At 49.1% G+C, this 10813-nt stretch overlaps 1 protein-coding gene across 1 annotated transcript in view; it reads left to right on the top strand.

Moving 5' to 3' along the window:
- Positions 1-877: 877 nt before the first annotated feature.
- NDEL1 (nudE neurodevelopment protein 1-like 1) overlaps positions 878-10813 on the top strand; it is a gene marked incomplete at its 5' end in the record, with an annotated part of 13563 nt that continues 3627 nt past the window's right edge. The window contains 4 exons of the mRNA XM_010149152.1: positions 878-1014; positions 1785-1958; positions 2769-2860; positions 5883-6034. Coding sequence (XP_010147454.1) covers positions 878-1014; positions 1785-1958; positions 2769-2860; positions 5883-6034 — 555 coding nt within the window. The remainder of the gene's footprint in view (positions 1015-1784; positions 1959-2768; positions 2861-5882; positions 6035-10813) is intronic.

Genomic DNA, 10813 nt, shown 5'->3' with positions numbered 1-10813 from the left:
GGAGTTAAACCACGACAGTAACCAAAGTACTTTGTGTTCTGTGAGAAACAAGCAGTGCAGCAGGCTCAGAGCAAGCCGGACCAGTGCACTGCTTTTGCTTCTACCAGCTAGGTGACTCTTGTATTTGTGATCCTTGCAGCTCAAAGCCCCTTTGAAGTAAGAAGCTAATGCTTTACATAGTCCCTTTTAAATAAAACAGGCCAAAGGAGTCCTCTCTTTCCTTGCATAACAGCTTAATGACTGTAGGGAACAAATGTGTCCTTTATAAATGCATAAAATGAACAGGCTGCTGTTAGAAACGCCCAGTTTTGGAGTAGGTCATGCTTCCGTTTTGCTGAATGGGAATTTTGCCATTGATTCAGTGGGACCAGGAATGAGCCTCTGGCTATCTGGCAAGAAGATCTGAGAGCTGAGGCCCTGTTTCCACAAGGCTCTTAACCTCATGACTAACTTTTGACACACATGAGTTATCCCAGTGAAATCATGGAACGAATTAGGTCTTGGGCAATATCCCAGTGCCCTGCTTTCTGCACTTGCCTGTCCAGAGCTCCAGAGAGAGTGCAGCACCACCTAATCTAACCCACTGACTAAATGTGTGGCTTTGGAGCACAGCTTGGGAAGAACGGAGATAGGTGCACTGGACTGGCAGTTTCCCAGCTCTTTGGTACATGTCTGAAAGCCAGATGCTATCATGTTGTTTTCATCTTATTCCTCTGCTTCTTTGGAGTTCATTAGTCCTTTCTCAGAAACATTTCCCTAGCTTTCAAATTACTAACTTGAATGTAGACCTTGCCAACATTTTTCTTCTATTATGTTTTTGAATATGCTTTTATGTTGACTGAGCTGAAGAACCTAATATTCTGGATTTTGTGTCTAGGGCAACAATAGTTTCGTTGGAAGACTTTGAGCAAAGGCTGAACCAGGCTATTGAGAGAAATGCATTTTTAGAAAGTGAGCTGGATGACAAGGAATCGTTGCTTGTTTCTGTGCAGAGGCTAAAGGATGAAGCGAGAGGTATGGCTTGCTTGAGTGGGTCTGTGGCTTGGTACATCGTTGGCTTGCTAAGAGAGACGGGTACAACCAAAGCTCATGTTTATGGAAAGCCTCACATCATGAGACTTGACCTGGATGCGTAATGTAAGCATTGGGTATTCTCTGTGTGTCCAGTGTAGCCAAGAGGAAAAATTTTCCTCATGTAGCGCCAAAGTAATATTGGAATTCGTATGGATTCATGTGGATGTAGTAGAATTGAGGAAGTGTGCTTCAGAGGTTCCCACTCATTGTGGTTTTATGCCTTGTATAGGAAGGGAAAGCACAGGAAATGACAGAGAAAGACATGATAAATTGTTAAATAACTTCCTTTTAAAAATCCTGTTTCCTGTGTTCCTTCTAAACCTCATGGAAATGGCCTGGTTTATTTAAGGTATGCCAGTAAAGACTGCAGCTTCTGTAACATGCTCTCCATGGGACTCACACTACGGATGGGGAAGAGCACTGAGGCTAAGTCACCTGCCATGCCCGCTGGGACCATGCAGCTCTGTGGTCTGGGGAGGGTCTGTTTGCTGCCTCTCTACTCCGAGCTGTAATGGGAGGTGATGGAGTTGGGCTGCGGCTGCTCTGAGGTAGGGTCCTTGCTGCTGCAGAAAGCCCACAGCAGGCAATTGATATGGAGCTGTTGCAAAGTGTCGTCTCCTCCTCCCTCCCAAATGAATAGAGAGGGTGGTTTTTAGAGAAAGCAATATGTATCCATCTTGCTTTATTTTTTTTCTTCTCTCGCCCTGCAGACTTACGGCAAGAGCTAGCAGTACGGGAGAGGCAACAGGAAGTCACACGGAAGTCAGCACCCAGTTCTCCGACTCTAGACTGTGAAAAGATGGATTCAGCTGTCCAGGCGTCTCTGTCCTTGCCAGCTACACCTGTTGGAAAGGGATCAGAAAACAGTTTTCCTTCCCCAAAAGGTATAATTCATAGCAACTCGTCTAGCTGTTTGGCAGTATGTTCAGCTTGTTGGCACACAAGGTGCTTGTTAGTGGACTTGAAGGAAGTGTAGGTACGTGTGGATCCCACGTGCATTGCATAAGGTGTGTTTAAATCCTGGGCATCACCAGGTGTGTTTAAGGAGTATGATGAGTAAATAGCATGGAAAAGAAGGACAATGAACCTTAGATACTGCTTTTAGGGGGTGTGGGGGTTTGCACTCTGCAGTAGATGCCTGCAGTAGAGTGCTGAAGACGCATGGGATTGCAGGGAAGTGCAGCAAGTGATATTTCTGCTTAAATGTGGAGTAGCAGTGCTGGGTAAATGGTGGTCAGTAATTCTGACAGCCTAGAGTATCTGTTACCACACATACTTTTCAGGGATCCAGTTTTCTTTGTGAGGCAGCAGGATGTTTGTCCAGTCCCCTTCCCATCTGGAAGGTTCTGGACAATCACAAGGATTAATACATTATTTTTCAAATTAGAAAGAGTAGATTCCAGAGGAAGCTCTGGCTGGATTAGGTGGATTGCAGGCAGTAGCCTTGCAGATGGAGACTGCATGAACTCCATGTGTAGGTCTAATGGGAAAGATGACAGTGGACAGGAATTAAGCTTTTTCATTTTTTCACGGCTACTGTCATGTAGTCTGTGTGTTCTTGTGGGGTAATTGTATGAAGAGCGGGCAATAGGATTTTATATTTACCTTTTCATGTAGAAGTTGATTTATTTAAATTTAAAATAAATGAACTGCAGAGGAGTGGAGCATATAACAAAATGTGTCTGTGTTTGCAGCTATACCAAATGGATTTGGTACAAGCCCCCTTACTCCTTCAGCTAGAATATCTGCACTCAATATTGTGGGAGACCTGTTACGGAAAGTGGGGGTGAGTGCTCCAAACTGAAGTATTCCTAGCGTTGCTGTCACTGAGCTTTCACCCTCGTGTGCAATTACAGCAAGGCCTTGGCCCACTGATTTCGTGCTGTAGTTTCCAAGTCATCCACACTCACTGTTTAGTATGTGATAATATTTTGGCTTTTTTTTTTAATTATCTTGATTTGTAAATCATGTTACTAAGGTTCTGATGCAATTTTGGCTGACGAAATTCATGTTTAGACTAAAAAGTTTCTCAGGTGCTTTGGTATACAAGGTTAGACACCGTCACTACTTGGTCTGACTTCAAATGGGGCTGCAGCTTCCTCTGTAATGAGACCTGGACCTCAGACTCTGGGTGCCTGCTCCACACACGAGTGAGGAACCAAGATCATGCTGCCAGTGTCTCTTCATGTGCCTGAGGAGATCTGCAACATGTGCTGAAAATGGAAAAAAAATCTAGAAGCCTTTGATAAGAAAGTGAGAAAATAGATCAGGAGAAAGCCAAATGTTCCCATCTGTAGTTGATGAGGAAGTGAAATGTGTGAGCCTCTAAAGGGATTACCACCATAAGCAGGGGAGAAGTGGTTTGAACATCTGTTACAGTGTTGTTCTGGATGCCAGGCTTTCCAGTTCACTGAAGATGTGACTTTGGGGCTCGGAGAAGCTTGTTGGCATGCCTCGGTGTTGTGAGTGGAAGCATGGGTAGCTTCGGTGCCCAGCCTCTGGCGCTCGCTTTCCTCCTTCTCTTGCGGTTAACACTGAGAATGGCAATAGCTGCAGGAGAGACAGTTGTTTTAGCAAAGTTTGAAATTAAGAATTACCTTGTTGCTTACATTTGGAGCCAGTGAGCTCCTAGTTTGTTTGAAAGAGCAGCATGACGACTCGGGGATAGAGAGTGCCATGTTTAAAATGGGATCAGTGTGAGTAAGAGTCTGCAGGGGATTTAGGGAGCTTAGTCACAATCCCATGTGATTACTCTGCAAGGACAGGAAATACCAAATAAGCATGCTTCTTTCCCTGCCTGCTCTTAGGCACACGCTCTGCCACTGAAACAAAATTCCAGCTCACACATTTGTTTAGTAACAATTGTAGGAGGTTCAGGATTTCTTTGGGTTTGACTACTCATAGGATGCTTCATCCTAAGCTTTAGACTCCCTTTCTCTGCAAGAGGTTTCGCTTCAGCTTGCTTTCTTCCAGCTGAGACAGGGAGTCACTGGCACAGGTCACACTGGCTATTTCTGGCTGATGGGCTTTGACACCAGGAGGCAGGTAGTTTTCTATATCTGCCTTTAGAGTCACTAAGTAAGCTTACATGGATTTCTAGAAGAGACTGTATAGTGTCACTTCCTTGGGGTAGCATCTCAGTGCTTTGTTCTATGTGAACAAGTCCAAGCCTCACATTTGGGGAGATGGGTTTTTGTCTCCAGTGCCTGCATTTCCAAATCTGAATGCCCCCGTGCCCGGCGCGGACGTAACAGACAGTTGCAAGGACTGTGCTAGAGCAGATGGATATTCAAGTTCAGCCTCAGTCCGTGAGAGCAGAAAGGGCAGGTGTTGTTCTGAAGTCAAGGAGAGAATCAGGATTTTGGTCTCCCTCCTGCCAGGAGTCGGTGGTTAAGACAGAGACTGTCACCTTGTATAGGGGGAAAAAGCTCTGACCAGGCTTGCTTGGAAGCAGTAGAGATGGGGTACAGAGCACAGAGATGGGCTTAGCTGCTGCCTTTGATTCCCCCTGATGCTCTGACTGTAGCAGCTCTTATTCTGAAGCCTATCAGTGGGGCTTAAGAAACTGGCTTTGTTTTGCAGCCCAAGATTAAGAAAGAAAAGCTAGAAGGCATTGTCTCGGGGGAAAAATTCATCCAAATACACAGTCCCTCCCAAAACTTGAGGATTCTGCTTTAGGCTCTGTCTTAGTCTTCTGATCAGCTTATGCCAGCCTTGCTGCAGGTGCTGAAGCAAGAAGCTTTGGTAGCTTTCTGCTAGGAGTTGGCTTCCTTAATTTAGGTAGTTAATTGAGAGTTGGTATGTTCTAAAATCTGAGCCCTAATGGGACTGAGTCATGCCTGGCAGTCTGCATCAGCGTCTTGCTGTATGGGTTTCCTTTGTGGTTGGGTGACAGAAAATGACAGCTTTGTTCCCACTGAGTTCAGTTTTCGCCAAAGGTGATGGCACTGGGCTTCTGATTGTGGCCGGTCTTGTTTAACATATTTATCAATGATCTGGATGAGGGGATGGAGTGTTCTCTCAGTCAGTTTGCAGAGAACACCAAGTTGGGTGGAAGTGTTGATCTGCTGGAGGGTAGGAGAGCCCTGCAGAGGGACCTGGACAGGCTGGATCCATGGGCTGAGGTCAGCTGGATGAGGTTCAACAAGGCCAAGTGCTGGGTCACAACAGCCCCCATCAGGACTACAGGCTTGGGGATGAGTGACTGGAAAGCTGTCAGGCAGAAAAGGACCTGGGGGTGTTGGTCGATGGCAGCTGAATATGAGCCAGGATGTGTCCAAGTGGCCAAGAAAGCCAACGGCATCCTGGCCTGTCTCAGGAACCGTGTGGTCAGCAGGAGCAGGGCAGGGATTGTGCCCCTGTACTCGGCACAGGTAAGGCTGCACCTCGAGTCCTATGTTCAGTTTTGGGCCCCTCACTCCAAGAAGAACATAGAGATGCTGGGGAAGGGTCTGGAGAACAAGTCAGATGAGGAGCGGCATCAGGGAAGGTTTAGATTAGATAATAGGAAAAAACCTCTTCACTGAGAGAGTGGTCAGGCACTGGAAGAGGCTGCCCAGGGAAGTGGTGGAGTCACCATCCCTGGAGCTGTTCAAGGAATGTGTAGACGTGGCACTTGTGGACATGGTCTAGTGGGTGTGGGAGTGTTGGGTTGATGATTGGGCTGGATGATCCTATAGGTCTTTTCTAACCTGTGTGATTCTGTGATCTTGGGGTCATGACAAAGCCTGAACTCAAGCAGCAAAATACTTCTTCTTAATGGTATTACTTATTTGACATCTCCTTTTTTTTCTTTTTCCCTTTCACAGGCATTAGAATCCAAATTAGCTGCTTGCAGAAATTTTGCGAAGGACCAGGCATCACGGAAATCCTACATTTCAGGGAATGTTAACAGCAGCATGATAAACAGCAATGGCACCAAGTACCCTCATCCGGGGCATACTTCTTTCTTTGACAAAGGGTGAGTAGGGATGCATTTTTGCCCTAAAGGGAGTGTATTTCAGGGTGCTGCTTGGAGCAGAAGCTTTTCTTGTCTGGTCTTTAGCCCACCACAGCTTTCGTCCTATAGGACAAATAATTTGTGGAGCCAAAGTCTCAAGGGGATGAGGAAGGTGACAGTGTAGATTTCTGTAAAGCAAAGAGAAAAGCCAGTGTTGACCCTCTCTTAGCTGGGAGGATGTCAGTGCTGGTTCTGTCCCTCTGCTGCCTAATCTCTTGGTGGCTGCATCTTGGGTAATGCAGAAACCTCAGACAGCAAGTGACGTGAACGTGCCCTTGGAGAACATTTCAAGCAAGTAGTGGTAGAGTTGCCATAGCTACTGCTGCGCTCGTGCGTGGGGAAGTACATCAGCCGCAAATGTGGAGATTCCCTTGGTGACAGCAACCGAGTGCAGGCAGCAAATGCTCCCGTGGAGGGTGGTGCCCTGTTGTCTTTACTTCCCCCTCTGTTAGGGGAAAAGAAAACATCAGTAACAGCATACTTCTGGCTGATGGAGGGGCAGCTGCCTCAGTACTGTCTGCACTCTGCGTCAGCCATGAAGCCAGGAACTGCTTTTGCAAGAAAAACTACCCCATGTGTCTCCTGTGACTCGCCCGTGGTCAGAGCTTCCTCTTGGATACTGGGAAGTGGCTTAGCAGGAGGATTTTCCCTTGTAGTGCAGGGCCCTGTAGTTGAATGAGGAGCCCCGATGAGCAGGGCGAGAAGCACAGCACTGCTCCAGTGTTAGCAGGGTTCTGTCGTAAGCTTTGTGTGGTGTCACTGGGCAGAACACCCTGCATGCTCCCGGCATGGTAGTGCTACACCTCATGACAGTGCGATTAAATGCTAGTATTCAGCACATCCTCAATCCAGGATTTATCTTGGAGAATTAAAGGAGCTGTGACCAACCTGAAGAGTGCCACATAGAGAGCAGACACGCTGAGCTTCCTGCAGTCATCCTCGTCTGAGCTGAATCGCGTTGCTATGTGGGCAGCAGGGCAAGTTGCAGCTTAGAAACCGGCATTTGGACTTTTTGGAGTCACTGTTGTTTGAGGCTTTTGGAAAGGAAGAGTCTGGAGACGTACCAAAGTCAGCGCGACGCGCATGTTGGACAGGCTGTTGGGTTGCCTTTCTGCAAGGCTGGCTGGGGCGTGCAGCAGCGCTCGCCGTGCGCGGGCTGCGTTTCAGGGGCGGGCTGTCGGGGTGGCTGCTAGCCAGAGCGTAGCTGTTCTTAGGAGGCGGCATGGCTATCCTGAGTTGTGGGGTGAGGAATAAGCTGATTGCCCTGTGGGGTGGGGGTCACTTGTAATCATTCAGATTGTCATCACACTCGTTATCTGGGCTGGCTGCCGGGAGGTAGGAGCAGGTTGGAGCTGAAAAAGGCTTAGAAACCCAGCCTCCCGAAAGAGAACTTCGACAGCAGAGTTGGAGGATGTGAGTGGGCTACAAAGCGGGGGTGGAAATGACTGATGTGCTTATCTGCAAGTTGTTAGAGATCCCTGCACGGCCTTGCTGTCCTGTCCTCCTCTGCACCCCCACACGCTGTTCACGGCGGGGTGGGTGGCCCACGCCTCTCGCCTTACGTCAGCTCCTGCTCGGCCTTGCTGCCTTGTCGATGTCTGGTCACACGGGGGGTGACTGCAGTGCCCGTGCTGTGTACGTGTCTCCCCTGGCTGCTGTGTAAAACCCGCAGAATTCCGTCTGCAGGTGTAAGCTACACCACGTCGTTCCTAAATGACATCAGCCCCATCGTGCCTCCTCGCCACAGCAGCCAAGCTGCTGGCCCTGCCCTCTGCGTCGCTGGCAGGCATCAGATCCAGAGCGTGCCATGGTGGCTGGGCACGAGGGGCTGAGTCAAAGCAGGCCCTTTCTTCTCCCCTCTCCTCCTCTCGCTCCAGCCCCTGTACTCTCCGTCCTGCCCCGAACTGTTGCTGGAGCCTGGAACAGCCACATGTCATTGTAGATCAGCTCCAATCTGTAACCGTTGCCCAAAGAACAGGTGGCTGCTGGGTGGTGGGATTGGGACGGAGGTAACTCAGCCCCATCATTACAGTCCCAGCCACCTTCCTTCCCCTGCATTTTGCTGGTTAAATTGACAGGTCTCCATCTCCCAGCAAGCACTTGTGCCTTGCCTGCTGAGCAGAGCTGGACTGGCAGCTGCAGGCAGGGACAGGCAGGAGCTGGCATAATGGAGCATCACTTTAGGGGAGGCCTGGAGGACAGCTGAGCTTGCACCAAAGCTTTGCTGAAGACTTGGAAGGATCAGGACTTCTCTACTTTTTAAAACTCAGTGTCTGGTGTAAGATTAGTTTCCTGCAGACTTGTTCCTTCAGGAACATGCTGTTTCTGTCCAGATGCCAGGGCATGGCAGAACAGCACCTGAGGATGTTCTCAGATAGATACTTGTTTTTTGCTGTTGTAATTGTTCTTAATTGGTTATTAACTTGGATCCAGTTGGGAAACAAAATGGCTCTGACCTTGATGGGTTCTGCAGAGTCCTGGGGCTTGAACAGCAGAGCTGGGACAGCATGTGAGCCAACACGGGGTGTTTGTTCCTTGGGGCATTAAGTCCTTGTTCTCTGCCCCCCTGCTCCCTGTCCTACACTGGTGAATGTCAGAGATCTTGTAGTTGATGCTTATTCTTAGGTTATTTTTGTGAGTCTATTTGGCTTTGTTTTATTAAAAACAAGCTAAAGTTTGAATGAGAGAAGTGCCTCTGCTTGCACACTTCTAACAGTCCCATGAAGCTTGTAGGTGTATTTATATAGCAGACACTATTATCCACAGCTCTGACTGTAATACATCAGGCTGTGAAATCAGGGTCTTCTTTCTGTTCCCTAGTTACCTAATTAAAAAAGTTTCCCCGGAAAAGAAGGAACTGTGGGTGGCTCAGGTGCAGGTGAGTAATCCTGTGTCCTGTAATCTGCTTTGCAGTGCTCTGGGCTGCTCTCTGGGTCATGTGCTTGCAGCAGCGTGTGGTGGGAGTGCTGGTGTTGTGGAAATGGGACCCCTTGCCTGCCAGTGCAGAGCAGAGTCTCGTTATGCAGAGCTCAAAGAGGAGAGGTCTGGTGAGGTTTAGCTTAACACCTTTGCTTTGCCCCACTTCTTGCACCCAGGGTTACACCCAAGAATGTCTTTGTTGTGTGCATAAACTGTCTCAATTTTTCTCCACCAGGCGTGAAAAGGTCGTATTCCCCACCTTGGTCATGGGTAAATGAATTCACTGGCAACGATAAGCTGCATGCCTTTTAACTTGGCGCTTGGAGGTGCGGAGTGGGCGGTTTTGCTAACTGCATGAGGCAGTTCTCTCAGCATCACAGACTAACAGTCCCTGACCAAAGCCTGAGACTGTAATCTCTTCCTCTTTACCTTACCTAAACTTCTCTGGTGCTATGACCTGTTGCGACCGTAAGATGGAGTGCTGCTTGCTTTCTTGATCTAAATGTTTCCTCAAATACATGCACGTGTCTGAATCGGTCACGTCAGAGATACAGGATGAAGTATCGCTGCTGTTCATTTAGTTGATCTTGAGGATTAGTTTGCCCTTTGGTCGTGTTTTTCCTTCAGTGGCTGAGTTGCTGTGTTTTTGGCTAGGGGAAAGCAAACAAAGGCACAGATGTGCTGGGAGCCGGCCAGGGTTACGGAGCAGGGGGAGAGGACAGAAGCGTATGCTCCTGCTCAGTGTCCCCATCCCTGCCCTCACGGCCATCCCAGCTGGAAGCACCCCGGCTGGCACAGTCGTACCGGCAAGGCTGCGCGGGTGCCGGGTCATGGGCTCTGAGGGAGGGGATCCTCTGGCCTGGGGGCTTGGTGCAGGCACCACCTGCAGCGACTGTGGCTCAGTTTGTCTCATCCATCTCTTAAGGGAGCGTGGAGGGTTCCCCGTGCTGTCCAGAAGTGCAGGTCCCTACCAGCCTAATCTGCCACAGCCTTGTCCTGCTCCATACGTCTCCATGCTGCGTGCTCCTCCACCTCCCTGTGCTCTTAGTGCTGCTTGGGAGAGCAAGTGGTGTGTTTTGAAGCCTGAGCTGCCTGAAAACTCATGTTTTTTCTTCTTCTGTGGCGGGGCCGGTCTCCAGGTATGCTTTGATCACGTCCTTCTGCTCCTCAGGCTGGGCTGTTCAGCTACAGGAGAATCTGAGGTTTTCTCGTGTAGCTGAGAGAGCCTTGGAGAGAAGGTGCTAAGTACAAAATACAGCACGAAAGAAAGATTAATGTGTAAAAATCTATCTTCAGCCATCACAGGGCAGAGAGAGCAGTTGGAAATGGGCACAAAGTCCACAGCACTGTAGGGACAGGGAGCCAGAACCATCCATCAGAAAGCAGTGCCGGGGACGTTTCCAGCAGGAACAGGAACTGGTGGTTTTGGCTCCCTCTGAAGCACCGTGGAGCCCAATCCCTCAGGAAGCTGAGAGCAAGGGCATAGCGCAGGCTGCACAGAGTGGGTCAGGTCACGTCTGAGGGATGGGGAACCGAGGCAGAAGCAAGAGGCAAGTGACCTGGCTGGGATTAATCCCTGCAAGTAGGTTTCCAGACCACTGGGCAGCATCAGCTCTGCAGCAGTCCCACACACGTGCCGGGCCGGGGCGGAGTGGCTGAAGGCCGGAGCGCTGCCTGTGCAGCTCCCAGTGCTGGCCAAGGCCTTGGAGATCCAGCACAAGGACTTCTCGTCCCAGCTGACTTCTGGGATGTTATGCAGGAGGCACTTTATTTTTTACCGTTGCTCTGCTTATCATACTTAATTTTCATTTACCTCTGTTT

This window comes from Eurypyga helias, unplaced genomic scaffold, assembly GCF_000690775.1.
Source record: "Eurypyga helias isolate BGI_N326 unplaced genomic scaffold, ASM69077v1 scaffold45023, whole genome shotgun sequence".
Taxonomy (NCBI): Eukaryota; Metazoa; Chordata; class Aves; order Eurypygiformes; family Eurypygidae; genus Eurypyga; species Eurypyga helias.
This window is presented reverse-complemented; position numbering and strand designations above follow the sequence as displayed.